Genomic DNA, 18,043 nt, shown 5'->3' with positions numbered 1-18,043 from the left:
TGTGGGGAGCACATCAGCTGACGAGGCCAGTGTCAGGGCCAGCAGATAACCCCGGGGGCCCTGGGAGTAAACGAGGGTCTATTTCCCTTCTTTCTGGCGTCCCCATCAACCAGAGGCCTTTGTCCTTTGCCATTTGTTATTTCCTGCATTCAAAGATGAGCATCTTCCCTTCAGTTACAATGTGGGGTGCCGCTCAGACTCCATGCGTGCACTTACTGTAGGGTCTTCCCCTCCCAGCAGGAGCTGTTGTTAAGTACACAGGGCATCTGTGGCTGATGGTATCTCAGGGTGGAGGAAATGCCGTGCCTGGGAAAGCCGGAAACCCCTGAGCAAACTGCCCAGAGTCCTAAGGCACTGGCGAGAGCTGGAAGGGAAGGGGGCCCGCCCCCAGGCTCAGCCACACGGGAACTGGAGCCCTCCCTGGCCACCCAGCCGGGGGCCCTCAGTCCATCATCTATCTCTGAGCTTGCGTGCCCGGGACCCTGGTCCTCTTGACTCACAGCCTCGGTACAGAGGGGCAGGTTCCAGAAAAGTCTTTTGACAGGCACCAAACGTGCCTGGCATGGTGCTACGAGCTTCCTGGCTCCCACAGCAGGGAAAAGCCCTGCTGGGCCCCACTGGGACCCCAGCTTTGCTGGGGAAAAGGCTCAGAGCGGTGAGGCAAGTCACACTAGGTCGTGGGGGTGGGGGTGGGGGTGAGGGTGGGGCCAAGAGCTCCAGTCCCCGAGACCCTGGAACCTTCCTGGCCACACACGCCCAGGTGGACCTCTTGACCTGGTGTGATTATTTGTCATGCCCCTTTCACTCCCGTAACCGCCCTGCTTTGGCTTTCAACCTCTTCGGGGTGCTCGGAGCTCAGCTAGGAGCGGGGTGGCTAAAACCAGGAGCTGAGATGAGCCTCAGAGGTGCAGCAGGTTGGTACAAGCAGAACTGACCCGGGAGGAGGCCAGGCACGGCAGAAAGAACAGCTGGAGCCCAGGCACATCTGGTTCAGGGGGGAATGAAGGGCCGGGGGTTGGGTCATGGACAGGCTGGGGCAGGTGGGATCTGTGAAGCCCCTCCCACTGCACCTGCACCCTGCCCCCCAAGCCCCTGGGTTGGGCTTCTTCCTCAGGCTGTAGGCAGTTCCAGCTGTGACCTTTTTCTGATGGGCTTTCCCTAGGGGATCCAGAGTTCTCTGTTAGTGGTCCACCTTCAAACCTTTACATAGCAACATCCCCTCCCTTTCCTCTGCTCCCCACTTGATGAATATACCTCTGTTTAAACATCACACACCGGGTGAGCCCAAGAACACTTAGAGGCGAATCAATAAAGCTCCTGAGCTTTCTGCCCTGCTCCCCGGAGAGCTGGAGACCATTACAGTGACTCGTTCAAGAGCAGGCATCCACCACCGGGTGGCCCAGCTCCAAATCTGCCCAAGAACCCTGCGGGGGCAGGGGACAGTAGCAGGGCAATGTGTGACAGTGACAAGCTCTGGGTGCTTGCTAGGATTCCTGACTTTTCAGGATCAAAGGAGCAGCTCGTCCCTTTACAGGCAAGCTTGCTCCTGTCACCAAACCTCTGGGGACGCCACCTAGGTCGCCTCATCATCCTGCTCCAGGGAGATGGCACTGCCTACTAGCTCAGAAATCCCAGAGTCACCCCTGCACGGATCCGGGGCACCCAGATTGTAGGCGGGGACAGAAAGTGGCAGCAGGACCGGGGCACCCAGGTTGTAGGCAGGGACAGAGAGTGGCAGCAGGATCGGGAATGAAGCCGTGGCCAGAGAGCACAAGCCCCCAACAGCGGACAGCCTGACGCCTGAGCTCAGAAGTGAGGAGGAGGCCAAGAGGGGCTGGGGGCATGGCTTTGGAGCCACCCCGCCGGGTCTGAGAACCTGCAGAGATGGTTCTCTCCTGTGCCCACAATCACCATGGCCACCTGGGAACTCCAAGCTTCCTCCCCTGCTGCCCCCAGCCCAGCCTACACCCCGACAGCCACGGACAAACGCTCCTGAACGGCCACTCCCCAAGCCGGGCCACATGAATCACTGTGTGCATGGCACCCACAACTCAGACTGAGTAACCGCTCGATAAACGTGTGCTGATGCGGTCCTTCCGGCTTGAAGGGCCAGCTCTCAACAATCCGGCAACGCCCTGTCGCCTCCTGACTCGCCCTGTCCTCGGCTCACCCAACCACCTTCCCAGCACTGTCTGGGGTGTCCCACCGCTGTGGGTGCAGGAAAGCCCATCCCCAGCTCCCTGGGCTGCTGCTGGCCTCCAGAGGCGACACAGTCCTTCTGGACCCCTCTTCTGGGTGGCCCCCTGAAGGAAAGTCTCTGCCACTCCGGGGCTCCACCCCCAGGGGCTGGACACAACCCCCCTGGGCTGACAGCCTCGCAGCAGTTCCCTGGCCCCAAGGCTTTTCTCCTCTGGGCTCCACATTCCAGTTCTTTCTGTTCACAGGAGGAGGCGTCCAGGCCCAGGGCCCACCCCAGCTCCCGGCACAGACCCTGGGCTCTCAGCAACCGCGGTCAGACCCACTTGCAGACCTGCTTCTGCCTTATTCCTGTTGAAATGCTGTCTCCCTTCTCTGCTCAGCTAGACAAGGGCTCACTTGGCTCTGACACAGGGCAGGCACAAGGCTGTCCTCGCAAACATGTGACAGGGGATCCCCCATCCCCACCAGGAGGTGGCAAATCTGCAGGGGGTCCAGGTGACAGTGGAGGGTCACCGAGCCTACCCCTGGAGGCCCATATCTAGGACTGGGGTGTTGTTATCCCCAGGACAGGTGCAGAAACTGAGGCTTATAGGTTTAGTAAGCTGCCCACTCACACAGCAGGTGCAAGGTCAGGCTTCACCCAAGGCTCCTTATTCCTAAGCATACCCAGCACCGAGTTATTCCTGCTGGGAGGAGGATTGGCGTGTGGGAGACAGTCCCTGCTTCCCTCCCTCAACCCACGGGCTGGTAGTAGTCTCCCACTTTGCAGAGGAGAAAACAGAGGCCCACAAAGGTTCTGGAACTCACCGAAGGTCCCAGGCTTCCAATTCTCTGTGCTCATATCATCGACAAGCATGGGGTGGAAAATCCCCACGGGTGGAAAACACAGATTATGAGCAGCAGAGGATTTCCTTGCTAATCGTGCTGCTCTGGGGACAAGGTTATAAACCAAGTCGTGCCCTGGGAGCTCAGAGGCCAGGCCATGGTGAGGGGTTGGGTGGGGTCACCACGGCAGAGGGAAGCCGGCCTGGGGCAGGAGTGAGGGAATGAAAATACAAGAAGGAAGGACGCCCTGCCCTGAGCCCACGTTCCCCATTTTGTGGATGGGCCATGCTGGCTCGTGCAGGAACACAGGAGCTCAGAAATGAAGCACAGGTCTGGCTTCCCCAGAAGAAATGCCATCCCTTTGCTACACAGGTCCAGCCTCTGGAGCTCCCCCGAGCCCCAACTGTCCCCATGTCCATCTGCAGGTCACCGGGGCCCTGCCAAGGACCAAGGTCTGGGAGGCCTTCCATTGCTGGTGGGGCCTCCCATGGGAATCTCTCTGAGCCCGACAGAGCCAGACTATCTGGGCCCAGAGGGGCAAGCAGGCAGAGTGGCAGGCCCAGACTCTGACACAGGAGACCCAACACTGAGCCCAGGTCCCCACGGGACCCAGAGCAAGTCACTGCTCTCTCCAAGCCTCAGTTTCCCCATCTACAATATGGGACCATTTGGGAGCTCTGACCATAATGGAGTGGGGACTGGGAGGCCCTGTATGGTAAACTGTGAAGTGCTGGGGATTGCCCTGGTCCTCCCCAGGCTTACCTGCCAGTGAGTCCCTCTGGCCTGTCTTCCCTCTGTGCAAGGCCCTGGGGGCCCAACACCCGGGGCCCCGGATGGAAGGTCAGGGTCAGGTTGGGGAGGGAGGGGGAAAGGCTTATCTAAACCACCCCATTGTCTTCACTGACCTTTGCTCCCAGGCCTGGCTGGGTTTAGGAAAAGCCGCCTTATTAGTGATCCTGCCCAGGAGGCGCTGAGCTGGGAGGCCCCTAATAAAAGACCTATTCAGGGCCAGCATGCCGACTCACGCCGTCTTTTTTTAAAGGTCCAGACCACCCTCACTCCACATCCATCCTTTAAACCAACAAACACACAAGCAGGAGAACAAAACCATCTTATTTTGAGAAGCTCAAATTTTTAATCCAAACTTTTAAAAAGTAAACAGGGCCTGTACAAAGGCTTGCTGGAGGTCCTGGTTTCTCTGGGTTAGCTAAGAGGGAACGGGCCGCGGTGATGGGGGAGGACAGGATGCAAACACAGGGACTTGGGGGGAGGGGGAGTGAGAGGTGGGGGAGGGGAAGGAGAGACCTTGTTGAAAATGCTTTTGTTTGAAAACCGTCAGTTCAAGGGGGCAAACCTGACTTTCTAGAGTTTGGGGTTCGCCTGCCCGCTGCAGTACAGCAAAGAGCATTCTAGCCCGGACTTCGGTCAGCACAACCCAGAGCTCGATCAAAAACAACCCGGAGGGAAAAAGGTCATTTGCATATGCATTCTCGGCGGCCAGGCCCAGCCCAGCCCAGGACAGCCTGGAATACAGATGGGCCACCTCCCACCACAGCCGCAGGGGCCTTCCCCGGGCACCCCGCGGGGCTGCAGGCCCACCCCAGCCGCTTACAAGAGGACTGACTACAGGGCCACAGGCCCCCAGCTCGTCAGCAGGTGCTGTGGTCGCAAACATTGAGGCGAGCTGTCTAAACAGCAGAGTTTTGAAGACAACACCAAAGTCTGTCTGGCAAGCCCCCAAAGGGGTCCCTCTTGCTTCTTCACGAGGAGCCTGGGAAGAAACAAGCATGACAAGGATTCTGACAACTATTGAGACTTACTGTGCGCAGACCCTGACCGCCCTCAGCCTCAGCGGCTGAAGGGGGCATTCTGGGTTTTGCCCCACTTTGCAGAAGAGCAGAGGGAGGCGCAGAGAAGTAACTTGTCCCCGGAGAAAAGGAGGAGGCAGATTCCACCGCAAGACGGTGAGACCCCGCCGGGTGACAGGGTTATCAAGCATCTGCTCAGTGGTCACCGATAAGGAAGTGACATTTCCCAGAATGGGCGAACGAGAGCAAACCTGGGTCAGGAATCAAGAATAGAGAGTCACCGGTGCTGTCTGCTGACTAAGAGTACTGGACAGTGACAGAGGCCAGAGATGCAAGCCAGCCGTCAGCCGGAGCCATGAAGGAACGCCCCAATTCCCAGCAGTCCCACCCGGGGGAACCCCCACCCCCAACCCCACAGCCTCACCTCGGCAGCCCCACCCAGGCAAGGGAGCGGAGACACCGCCAGTCTCCACGGCTTTCCCAGGCGAGGCTCAGAACCTCCCTCAGCCTCCACTTGCTCATCTGAAAATAGGGGTACTACTACCTCCAGGGTTCCTGGAAGGACAAACCGAGACCAAATACAGAGGGCAGAAGCCCAGCATCTGACCCCACTTTCTCCCCCACCCCACCACTGGGACTGAAGTGCATTATCTTTCCTACCACCAGCTCCCTCCTCCCTCCACTCAAAACTAGCCAAAAGTCATTTTTAAGAGAAGGGCCTTGCCCTGCTTCTGGCCATCCTATTCACATTGCTGGGAGAACAGTTCAAGGCTGCACATGACTTTAAGAGACAAGGCTAAACCCCAAGCTGCCTGTAACTGAAATTGGTGATAGCAGTGCTCATTTGTATTTCACCCAACACAGAGCTTGGCCACCACCAGACCGGTGGCAGGCCTGTTCCAAGTGAGCATGGGACTTGGGGGGCTGGGGGGTGGGCACGGACTCTGCGGGGAAACTGTACACCTCAAGTCCCAGCCACCCCCTGGTCCCCTGCCCTGACATCATCCACTGCTGCGGCTGATACACTGAGCCAGACAGAGGCCGCATCTCCTTGTCCAAAGCATGACAGAACTTCCCTGCAAATATGCTACGACGCTGGGCACTCCAGTCCTGTGCCGACAACCGCTCTCGGCAAGTGTCACTGATGACGCAGCCGAAAACCAGCAACATTTCCCAGCCACAGGACTGCAGCAATCCCTCCTCGCACTTGGGAGAAACTGAGGCCCAGAAGTCGGGCCCCTCCCGAGGCCCCCAAGAAGGCAAGGCCAGAGAGGCTGGGACTGGGACTTCCTGACTCCCCAGCCCCGGAAACCCCCACAAATGAAAGCCCCTAACTCTGAGCTGCTCCCCTTGGCCTCCAGCAGCCTGTGGTGAGAGGTGGGGGGTGAATACAGAGTTACAATGGGAAACCCGAGTGGTAGTGGTAGATTGCTAATCAGTAACAAAATATCCCTCTCAACCCAGTCCTGCTCTGAACTCAGAGGATGGGAAGGTAAATATAGGAAAAATTGTGATGGGTGAGCACACCACCTGCGTGGGTCCTGTTCCCATCCCAACACCCCGCAGAGGCCACTCGGCCACCAAACCAGAGAGAGTGCGCGTCCCTCCTCTGCTCAGGCGTCACTCTGGGGAAGAACAGTCATTTAAAGCCTAGACACATTTTCTCTGAACCAGGAAAGCCTTTAAAGAGAACCAGAAAGGGCTGTTTAATCTCCACCTTCAGGCAAATAGTTCAGGCAGCAGCAACTACCACCAGAACTGGGAGCCAAGCCACCAAAAATGTGGAAGAACAGGGAGGCAGGGAGAGGCACGAGTGGCCGAGAGAGCCACGGATCAGGGCGCTGGGAATGGCGGACCCAAGTGGGGGGCCCACAGGTCACATGGGCGTGGAAGACAGTAGCCCAGCTTTCCGAGGCCAAAGGTCCTCCACCCACACCCAGGCCACCTACCACCGGCGCACTTCCTGTAAGGCGACCAGCAGTTTACAAATCCCTTGCGAGACTTTATCTCTGCCCCAAATCCACAAGGCAGGGATCATAAACTCCATTCTACAGATTAAAGAAACTGAGGCAGGCAGAGGCGAAAAGCCAGGATCCATTCCAAGCACATATCCCTCTGGAAAGTCTTAGAGCCTCGGTTGAGAAAGGTCCATCCACCCTGAGAAGTTCAGGACTGACAGCAAACCAGAAAGGCTCTTCGCCCGGGGTCCTCTGGCCCAGGGGCCTGGGAGTCTCAAGGGCTACCTGCGCTCCCTCTGAGCCCGCAGGCAGCCCCGAGAAGCCCAGGTGGAATTCCAGCCCCAGCCCCCCACACACGTGGACGCTACTCAGGTTTGGGGTTGCCTGTTGCTCCAAATAAGGGGAAATTCACCTGTACTCAAAGGGCCTTTCTTTTCCCCCTTCCACGCATCCCCCCCCCCCCAAGAACTTCTCTCTCCTGGACAAGGCATTTCCAGGTTGGGATGTACCCAGCCGGCCTTGCAGTGCCCTACACGAATACTGGTAATTCCGCAGGAGAGAAACTTTTTTGGGGTCCAGTGGGTCCCCGGCCCGGCTGCGGATTCGCATCTGGGCAGGATCACGCCTCCATCACTTGACCAGAAACACATAACCCAAACGCCACTGCGGGTAGGTACGGGATCCCCCAGCCCTGAGTCTGGATACCAGCTGGAGGAGGGGTCTGGAGTGGCGGCCGCCCCCGGCGGGAAGAGGCCGTGGGCCTGAGACCCGCGCTGCCCGACCGGTGCCGTCCTTACCGTGCAGGCCGTTGGGGATGCTTCGGTGGTGCGGTGGCGCGGACAAGTCGTCCAGGGACCGGCGCGTGGCCACTGCCTTGCCGTCGGGGGCCTTGTGCGGCCCGGGGGGCAGCAGGGGGGGCGGGACGTGGTGGTGGTGGTCCGGGCTGCCTCCGCTACCCGCGCTCGACGTGCTGCTGCCGTCGCCCACGTCGCGGGCCCCAGCGCCCGCCGCGCCGCCGGCCAGCGGCCCGCTCAGGCTAGCCTGGCTGTCGATGGAGCTGCGGGAGCCCGCGCCGCCGCCGCCGCCGCCGCCGCCGCTGCCGCCGCCCGCGCCGCCCCCACCCCCCGCCAGCGCCGCGCGCTCCTCGTCCAGCATCAGCACCAGCTCCTTGAGCTCCAGGTTCTCGCGCAGCAGGGCCTCCTGGCGCGCCTCGAGCTCGCGCAATTTCTGCTGCGAGCGGGCCACCTCGTGCCACACGGCGCCGGCCGCGTGGCGCCCGAAGCGCTGCCACTCGCGCGCCAGCTTGCGCCCCTTCTGCCGGTCGTCGTCGAGGAAGCAGCAGAGCTCGCGTAGCTCCTGGTTGTCGTCCTGCAGCCGCTGGTTCACGTCCTTGAGGCCGCGGATCTCCAGCAGGTGCTGCTGCAGCCGCCGGTTCACGTCGCGCATCAGGCCGCCGTGCTCCAGCATGAGGCCCACCTTCTCGCCCTCTGCGCGCCGCAGCCGCCGCGCCAGCTCCTCCTTGCTCCAGCGCAGCAGCTCCTCGTCCGGCACCTGGCTCAGCTCCTCCGACGCCGCCGCCGCCGCCGCCGGGGGCTTCGCCATGGCGGGGCCGTCACCGCGGCATCGCCCGCGCCCTCGCCCGGCCGGCGCTCCCCGCGCCGGGGCGGCGCTGGGCCGGTCCGCTCACGGGCAGGGGGCGGCCGGGGGCGCGTGCGGGCAGCCCCGCGCCGCCTCGCGCGCCCTCACGCAGCGTCCGCCCGGGGCTGCCGGTGAACCGCGGGTCTCGGGGCTCGGCGAGCTGGGACCGCTCCTGCGTCGGCGTCCGCCGTGCCGGGCGCTCTCCGGGTTCGGGCGAAGCAGGCGGAGGCCCGCCCCCGGCCCAGCTCCCGGAGCCCCGGCCGCCCCGCCCACTCCGGGCGGGGAGGGGGCGGGGCGCCTCGGCCGGCTCCGCCTTCGGGGGGAGCGAGGGGACGGGCAGAGGCGCGGCCGGCCCTCGACGTCCCCCAGCGCCGTGCGCCCGCCCGCCCGGCGCCCTGCCAGAGGCGCATTTGAGCCGCGGTCCCGCCCTCCCGCCCATCCGATTGGACCTCTCTGGGGGTGTGTGGGAGGGGCGGGGCGCACGCGGGGGACGCCGAGGAGATGGTACAGTCCAGCCACCCGGCTTCCAACCCCCCTCCCGGCGGTTCAAGTTTCTGCGCCCGGAGGACGCGGCCTTGGCCAATCCCTGGGCTACAGGGCGCTTTTAAAATGCAGGTACGGCTGCGGGGAGGGGGACGGTGGGAAAGGTAGGGCAGGGCTTTCCTTAAAGGAGACGCGCGGAAATGGACGCCGAGCCCCCTCCCAGGCCTGCGTCCCCCGCTCCCCCTCCCCCGCCCCAAATAAACAAATACCCGCGAGCGGGAGGACAGCTCTGCTTCTCCCTCCCGGGGGCACCAGAGTCCGGCGTAGTCTGAGATAAGACGAACAATGGGACTCTGACTCGGGGGTCGCTCTCCCCGGAGGCAGGGCGGCTCTTTGTCCCCTTCCTTGCCCCCGACTCCTCCGCCCCATCTCCACTCCCGTCCCCTGCGGGAGCTTGCGGAGGGGCGGCGTTTCCAACTCCAGCCCAGGGCTGTGGCTCCTGCGCCCCGGAGGACCAGGGCCTCGCCAGCCGTGTCTCTGAGCACGGTCTGTACCCTCTCCCCTGCCCCAAGGTGGGGCGAGGGCACCGGGAACTTGCCCCCCGCCCGGAGCCGCGCTCAGAGCACTGCTCCCCTGCCCACCCGACCGCTAGTCCCTGGGCTTCGAGGGAGAGTCAAGGGTTCCTGAGGTGGAGACCACTGGAGGGGATGGAGGAAGGTCTCCCACGGGGGCCTAAACGCCAGGGTCGGGGGTCGCTGAGCCGGCCACAGAACCCCCGCCCCATCGGCAGCCTCGTCGGGCACCCGGGGTGTGGTTCCCCCAGCCTGTGAGTCCGTCTCGTTATCCTCGCTTCCCCAAAGCGTGTTCACGGCGCGCCTGCGGCTAGCTGGCCCGAGGGGGGCGTCCCTCCCCCGAGACCCGCAATAAGATAAAACCCGCGCGCCCGACTGTGAGCCGCCACGGCCTGGAGCGCGCGCCCGCGCAGTAGCTGATGTCCCCATTTCCAGTTGCTCAACCATTCGTTGGACAGCTGCGCACCCAGCATCTTCTCTAGCTAGCTAGTCCTGTTCCAGACCCCCGGGGGATTTCGCGGGGCAGGACAGCAGAGGTCACTGCCCTCTGGGGCGACGTTGCCGTTGTGGGGAGGAGGAGAGAGCGGATGATAAACACTCGATAACCACGAGGCTGTAGTAAGTGCTGTGCAGGGGATTAAGACAGGCTGCTGTCACAGAAAGTGATAAGCAGTTACTTTAGATCCCGTGGTCAAGGAGGACCTCTCAGGAGGTGCATCTAAGCTGAGACCTGAGCAGAAAGGACAAAGATGAGGGGGGAAGGGCATTCCAGGTGGAGGGAACTAGCTAGTGCAGAGGCCCTAGGGTTGGCCTGTTAGCCGCCTATTCAAAGAAGGCCAGTGGGGCTGGGAATGGGCCAGGGAAGGGGTGAGAGATGAGGTCAGAGGGGCCGGATCCTGCATGATTCTAAGGCAGCTGGGAAAGCAGTAGGGGGGTTAACACCAAGCAACCTGACCTGATTTGCCTTTTAAGAGGCTCACTCTAGCCTGCCTGCAGAGGGATGGGGGAGGTGCATAGAGAGGTCCAGATTCAGCACCTCATTCCGCACCCATTTGCCCCTCTCCCCAGGTAGACGTTCAGGAGGGGGTGGTAGGGAGAGGATGAGTGGAGGAACAGAGCTTTGAGGGTGAAGTCCCAGAGGAGCTCAGGGTTCCCAGGACTTGGCCCAGGTGAGCCACTGTTCTCCATGGGCCCCGCCCAGCCCAGATGAATCCGGGTTTGGAGAGGGTTTCAGCTCACACCTGGGAAGCCGCAAGCCTGTCTTACCCCAGGAAGCCAGATTAAACAGCTCCCTGAAGGCTGTGCACAGAGCTGCTTCTGGGAGAGGTGCTAAGAGGTTGGGTAGACTAGGGAAGTGGTGGGGATGGGTAACGCTGCATTCGTGGGAACTCCCTTCCCATTTGTGCATGGCCCCAGATGGTTCCTGTGCCTGCCTCTCAGTCCTGTGTCTCTCCGGGGCCGGCAGCTTCAGCTGAACTTTCCAAGAGAAAAATGAAGCCTGCATCTACATAGGGTTTGTTTGCAGCGTCTACAGACTGTAGGACCAAGAGTCCCCCAGCCAGGACCCACGTAAGCGTCCCTAACATCCCCCCCTGGTGCAGCAAAGACAGACCACTAGAGATGATTCTACCAGGTGACCTGACGGAGACTCTCTGCTCGCCGCACCGCAACGTGGCTGCACAGGCTTGTGCACAATGAAATAGGACGGCAGGAGGTTGAAAGGGTCCTGAAGCAAGAGGGACTGGCTAAACCAAAGCTCCCTCCCTAAGGGCCGATGTCCCTCAGGGTCCAGCAAAAGGTGCCAAGATCCCTAGAACATTCTCAGTCCAACAGACCTTGTACCCCAAGCCATGAGCTCAGAAATGTCATGTGTCTTGGTTTCCAGCTTCCCAGTCATGACAAGCTCAGCTTTGTCATGAAAACAATAAAACCGAATCATGGCTCTTTAGCACAGTGACTCTCTAGATGTCCAGGAAAAGTAGTCAGGGGTCTTTTCAATAATACAGATACACTCCCAACTCTCCAATTTTTTTTTTTCCTTCAGAATCTCCCAGTTTGTGTCCATTTAAAAGCACACAAATGTTTTTAAGGGCCAGGTGGAGTGAGAGCCAGTATACGGACACATAATAGACAAACTATTTCAAAACACAGGGTCTGTGACCCTGGGACCTGATAATAAGACCACACTGGTGGTAAGCAGCCTGTCTCCCCACTGAGAAGGGAGTACAGAGCCCAGGGCAGATACCATTTGATGTTTGCAGGGTGAATGCACGACCCTTCAGCACATGACCAATTGAATCTGAGCCCCTCATTTTGAAGATGAGGCAGCTGAGCCCCAGGAGGGAAATGACTTGCCCAAGGTCACTTTCGTTCATTGGTTTACTGAACACACAAACATAATTAGGTAAGTATATATACATAAAAGCATGTATACGCATAATCATATGCACAAGCATATCTATAAAACACATGTAGATGCATTGTGGTGAGTACCCCAAAGAGATGAGTAGAATATATCATCAAGGGAGCATCCTGAAGCTCTGGGCTGGGCTTCCTGGAGGACGTGATGTCTGAGTTGAATCTTTTTGGTTTTTAAGTAATCTCTACTCCCAACATGGGGCTCAAACTCACGATCCCAAGACCAAGAGTCGAATGCTGTACTGACTGAGCCAGCCGGGCGCCCCCTGAGTTGAATCTTGAAGAGTGAGTAGGAGTTTGTCAGATTCTGGAGGAGGAAGGAGGGCTTTGGGATAGTCCAAATGGAGGGAACCACACAAGCCAAGACCCCAAAGGTAGGTGACAGTGATCTGGGTGGGGGGTGTCGGAGTGAGGTGAGGCAATAGAGTGGGGGTGCGGAGGGGTCTGTGAGCTGCAGGGACAAGCATGTGTGGCCTCTCCCTGGGGCCAGTAGTTAACAGCAATACTAACCACCACCACCACCTACTGCTTACCCAGCACCCAGTATGAGCCGGGGACTCCAGGCCGGCCCTCATGTGATGATCATAACAACCCGATAAGACGGTCATTAGTCTTTCTAGGATCCTACGTTGATTCTCTTGGCTTGCTTGTTTGTCTCCACAAAGCTCAGGTGACCATGGGAACTTATGGGTGATGTTCAGAAGCGTGTGGACATGAAAGGACTCTGGTACAGACAGCCAGGGGAAGGTTGCCCAATGGCTGAATGTGTCTGCAGGCCAGCACAGTGATGGTGGCTGACCGGGACTGGGGCCGGATTCTGGGGTTTCTTCTCTGCCCACCCTGGGGGACCCTGTAAGAGGGGAGTCACCATGTAGGGCTGAAAGGCCTCCATGCCTAAGAAGTCAGGGCCCATGGAAAAGCGGCCATAATTGTTTTTTTATGAAAAGATTATATATTTATTTGAGAGAGAGCATGGGGAGGGGAGGGGCAGCGGGAGAGGGAGAAGCAGACTTCTGGCAGATTGAGCCCCTTTGGTTCCTAGGGTGGAAGGGCCCATTAGGGACCAATTGGGAGATGTCTGCATCTGCACCACTCCCTTCCCAGCTAGAGCCACTGAATTTCCCTCCTCCCCCTTCAGCTGCTGACATCCCCTCATTCCATTGCCCTGAGGAGCAAGGTAGGAAGGAGGCTCAACCACAAGGGAAACTGAGTCAGGGAGCTCTTTGCAGGACTACCTCTTACCTTATCACACTTAAAAACATTATTCTTGGGGCACCTGGGTGGCGCAGTCAGTTAAGGGGCTGCCTTTGGCTCAGGACATAGTCCCGGAGTCCCAGGATTGAGCCCTGCATCAGACTCCTTACTCAGCAGGGAGCCTGCTTCTCCCTCTCCCTCTGCACCCCTGCTCATGCTCTCTCTCTCTCTCTCTCTCTCAAATAAATAAATAAAATGTTTAAAAAACACACATTATTCTTATTAGGAACTATTTTAGGGGCACCTCACTGGCTCAGTCGGTTTGAGCTCCATGTTGGGTGTAGAGATTACTTAAAAATAAAATCTTGAAAAAAATAAATGAGAATTTTTAAAAATAAAATCTTAAAAATAAAGTTAAAAAAAGGAACTGTTTTATATTACAACAAACAGGGACACAGCAGGTGCCTGGCAGGCACTGCCCAGCGTAGGAAGTCACTGCCACTTTTGAAGGCCCCTGGGGCTCCTTTTGGTCACATGCCCCAGCCCACCTGATCCCATGATTCTGAATATTGCATTAATTATTCCATCAGCATACTATATTTCCCCCTTATAATAGACTGCTTGATGTTCATGCTCTTGAACCTTATTTAAACTGTATTGTGCTTCCTGTGTTCTTTGGCAACATGCTTCTCCCTCATTATTTCCCTGATACACGGAAGCTATAGTTCGCTCACTTGCTTGGCTGTGTAGCAAGGTTGACATCTTGGACTTTATGTCTTTGGCGTGGGGACAGAGAAGGACTGTCTTGTGCATCGTAGGATGTTTACCAGCATCCCTGGCCTCTATCCATTGGAGGGAAGTAGCACCCCCACCCCTAGTTGCAAGAGTTGAAATTATCTCCAGACCTTGCCAAATGGCTCCCAGGGGCAAGATCACCCCCAGTTGAGAATCTCTTCTAATATCCATTGCATGTATATGTCACTTTTACTTTCCTCTTGAAGGACATTGGTTTCTCATGTTTTGCAGTAAACAGCAATGTCACCATAGACATTCTGGTACAGTCCTGATGTACATGAGCCTGAACTTTGAATCTAGACCAAGACACAGAGTGGCTGGGTCATAGGGCTCACATGGCTTCGGGTCGACTGGATGAGGCCAAACCGCTTCCCAAAGAGGTGGTGCTAACTCACAATCCAGCCAGCAGGGTATAGAATGCTGTCACTCTGGTGGGTGAACCTCCATGTGCTTTCCACACCCACTCTGCCTCCCTCAGGCTGTCAGAGCACAAGAGAAGCCCAGGCCAAATTTCATACTGGAGGTGCCCACTCTATTAGGAAACAAAACAAACAAAAAACAGAAGCGGAAACAGTGGAGCAGGTTTAAACACTTGTAACTTGAAATGTTTATATTTATGGAACTGAAGCAGGTACAATGCAACACTGTGGGATAATTAGAGGACTTACTGCTGGTGATAAGTTCCAGGTTCCAGACACTGTGTCTCTGAGCCTGGCTGTGTATCCCTATCACCTCCGTTCTGGGAAAGGTGAAATGTCCCCACCTGTGCTGGGTGGTTTCTGCCTGCCTCTCCCAACTCCCCAGCTGTACGTTCCTTGAGGACAAACCTGGCTCTTCTCTGAGACCCTCAGGGCATGGCCCCGTTGGTGGTGTCTGGGTGTCTGCAGGTGCGCCATCTGTGTCAGAGACCTCTGGGCCACACCTGCCCGGCCCCCGCATCCCCCCAAGTGCCCTGCATGCCAGGCATGGGTGCTGCCTTCACCCCGGGTCTACAAGCAGCAATGCTCCCCGCTGCAAAGATCAAAGACCAATCTTCTCCGGTGCCTGAATATTTCATGGGCTGAGTATGGAATAAAAATCGGCAAAGACCTTAATTGTCAATGCGGCTTCTGTCCTGCAGGCCCAGCCTCCCAGCCCCCTCCAGGTTGCCTCCCGCTCTGATACAATCCCAGCAATAACAGTAATTTCCCCCACCCCCAGCTCCAGTTGAGCCCACCGCTGGGCAGAAAGAAGATGGGACAGAAGTCATTCTAACAACCATGCCGTTGGGACCACCATTTTGATCACCGCTCTTATCAGGGCCCTCTCAGCATAGAGCCTGGGAACTCAGTGAGTGTTCGTCGAGTGAGTGAATGATGACGGGGGGGGGGGGGGGGGGGGGGGGAGGGGAAGCTGGGTTAAGTAGAAAAACCCAGACTCAGAGTCTGGTCTCTGGTCTGATACTTGCTGGCAGGTAGCCCCGGGCAAGTCACAACCCTCTCTGAGCCTCTGGATCTCACCTGGAGATGGAATCATTTCAAATGCACAAGAAGAGGCCGGCTGGAACCCTAAGGCACACCGTGATGCAGATGGGATGCTGCTTTGCTGGGGAAATTGCTGACAGGCCTGGGAATACCCCAGAGTCCACATGGAATGAGCATCTTGAGACTCTGAAAAACTAACAGAAGAGCTGCTCCCTCTCTCAAGAAAGGCTCAGCCCGGCTCAGACCCAACACCGGACACAGCTTTGCAGTGAAGAATTGCCATCTTAGCCCATCCTGTGTGTCCAGAGCCCCTGCAAGCAAGTCAGGGTCCTAATGAGGCAGCTGGTCAGGTTCTGTAAACAAGGCCAGTGGGTCAGCCCAGTGGTTCTTGGTCCTGGGTACTTGTTACATAAAAACTGGTAAAATGCAGATGCTCAGACCCTACCTCACACGAGTTCAATCAGAATATCTGGAAGGTAAGCCTGGTGGGCAGGGCTGTGAAGCACTGGGTTAGATCAAGGTCTTGTTCATTGGCATCAAGCTGCACCAGAAGAAGACATCCCCGTTTCTGGGGGGAGGGGCATACCCTCCCCAAGTATCTGGATTTAGAGATAGTTCTCTAAGATTATCCAAATTCCCCCACATAATCCTCAAATGTGCTGCCTATGATAGGAAAGGGGGCTAGGGATCCTGGAGTCTGTGGTGTTCACTTAACACCCCTACTCTTTGTCCCATATCTAAGGGGAGAAAATGGAGGGAAGGAAAGTGTTAAAGATATAATAGCAAACAGTTATCTGGAACTGCCGGATAGAAAAGCCCAGCATAGAATTGGGGGGAAAAAAATGGCCATACTGGACAATCCTTGTGAAATTTCAGAACACCAAGATTGAGGAGATCCTAAGAGCATCCAGAAAGAGAGAGAGAGAGAGGAGGCCACACACAGAAGATAGGATGCATAATAACACTGACATTCTCAAGGCAACTCCAGGAGCTAGAAGACCATGGAGCAATGCCTTCAGTGTTCAGAAGGGAAATACTCCAGTACCTAAGCCATCAAGTGTGGGGGTAGGATAAGAAATTTTCAGATTAAAAAAGAAAAGAAAAGGGGTGCTTGGGTGGCTCAGTTGGTTAGGTGTATGCCTTCGGCGCAGGTCACGATCCCAGGTCCTGGGATTGAGCCCCATGTCAGGTTCCCAGCTCAGCGGGGAGTGTGCTTCTCCCTCTCCCTCTGCCTTGCTCATGCTCTCTCTCTCGCTCACTCACTCTCAAATAAATAAAATCTTTAAAAAAGAGAAAAGACAAAATTTCCCAGACAACCTTTCTCTAAAATTAGGACTGAAACCAAGAAATAAGAAGACTCGAAGACATGAAATGCAGGAAACAGGTAATCCCCAAAGCAATGGTGCAGGAGAAGTCGGAGGGTGAGGGTGTGGGAGCCAGGAGCAATCAATGCAGAGTGGGACAGGGAGAGAGGACTCCAGGAGGAGCTGGCCAAGCCAGGGAGCACAACTCATGGGTTCCCCCCCAGGAGCTTGGCTTTCTTACAAGGAATATTAGAGCTCTGCCAGAGTTTGGCGGTTGTATTAGTGATAAGCACAAAAGCAAACCAAGCAAGTCAAACAAGAAGGCAATTATTAATCCCCAGGGAAACCCAAAAGTCCAACAAGGAAGGAAATTTAGTCATAGGACATATGGTGGCTCCATTGGCCATAATGTTTATACACATGGTATATTACAAAGACAATATTGGTTAATCAAAAACTGTGATATCGCTGTCCTGGGAGGACAGGGGAGGGGACAGCAAGTGCCTACATTGTCTAAACCCTCCTGGTCCGTAAGAGAAAGGCTGCGCTAACACCTATACCAGAGAGCCAGCGAAGGGCAAGGTGTGTTGTTTGCAAATATGCAGATAAGTCACGGAAGAATCTAGTTGCCTCCGGAAAGCACAAATCAGGGGTGGAGACAGGAGGCAGGGGACTAGGTTATCTCAGTTTTTTCCTTTAAAGCCTTATAATTTTATTTGATTTTTGAAACTCTGTGCGTATGTTTTTAAATTAATAAAATATTTAAAAAGCCCAGCATCGGACTTCTCATTAGAAACTCTGAAAGCTAGAAGACCCTGGAGCAATCAGTTGCCTTAAAAGTCTGACGGAAAAGGATTTTCTGCCTGGATTCTATGCCCATGGAGAGAATCAGCCAAGTATGAGACTGGAATATAAACTTTTTTGGAAATGCAAGGTCGCAAAAAAATAATAAATAAATAAATAAATAAATAAATAAATAAATAACTGCTGTGCATCTCCCAAGAAGCTTTTGTAGCACATGCCCTCATAAGGCCATGAGAACAGAACCTGGAACAGGACAGCCTCCCCAGGAGTGGGGGGGGGGGGGGGGGCTTCCCAAGTCTGGCTGGGCTCCAGCCTCCAGCTCTCAGAGGCCCCAGAGCAGAGAAAGGAGCCCTCAGCCTGGATGGGCCCCTGGTGAAGACCAGATAAAATAGCCACATGCCTGAGCTTTTGACACGACTGTCTCTAGGAGCAGGGTGAATCAGCTGGAAAAATTAAATACCTTGCAAGGTTTTTTTTGTTTTTTGTTTTTTTAATGCATTAACTCCAGGGCACACACAAAAAAACTATAAGAAAAGGAACTGTCCGGCGCCTGGTGGCTCAGTTGGTTAAGCGACTGCCTTC

At 56.6% G+C, this 18,043-nt stretch overlaps 1 protein-coding gene and 1 long non-coding RNA gene across 9 annotated transcripts in view; one reads left to right on the top strand and one right to left on the bottom strand.

Moving 5' to 3' along the window:
* CCDC85C (coiled-coil domain containing 85C) overlaps window positions 1-8,485 on the bottom strand; it is a 74,476-nt gene extending 65,991 nt beyond the window's left edge. For all 8 annotated transcript variants that reach the window (XM_027572848.2, XM_027572849.2, XM_027572850.2 and 5 more), the window contains exon 1: window positions 7,588-8,485. In XM_027572848.2, coding sequence (XP_027428649.2) covers window positions 7,588-8,392 — 805 coding nt within the window. In that variant the 5' untranslated portion in view covers window positions 8,393-8,485. The remainder of the gene's footprint in view (window positions 1-7,587) is intronic.
* Window positions 8,486-8,894: 409 nt separating this feature from the next.
* LOC113909685 lies at window positions 8,895-17,650 on the top strand. The gene is made up of 3 exons (XR_003515787.2): window positions 8,895-9,043; window positions 15,091-15,219; window positions 15,344-17,650. It is a non-coding gene; the product is annotated as an uncharacterized LOC113909685 (long non-coding RNA).
* Window positions 17,651-18,043: the final 393 nt, after the last annotated feature.

This window comes from Zalophus californianus, chromosome 6 (assembly GCF_009762305.2).
Source record: "Zalophus californianus isolate mZalCal1 chromosome 6, mZalCal1.pri.v2, whole genome shotgun sequence".
NCBI classification, from domain to species: domain Eukaryota; kingdom Metazoa; phylum Chordata; class Mammalia; order Carnivora; family Otariidae; genus Zalophus; species Zalophus californianus.
The sequence above is the reverse complement of the archived record's forward strand: the minus strand, read 5'-3'. Positions and strand labels throughout refer to the sequence as shown.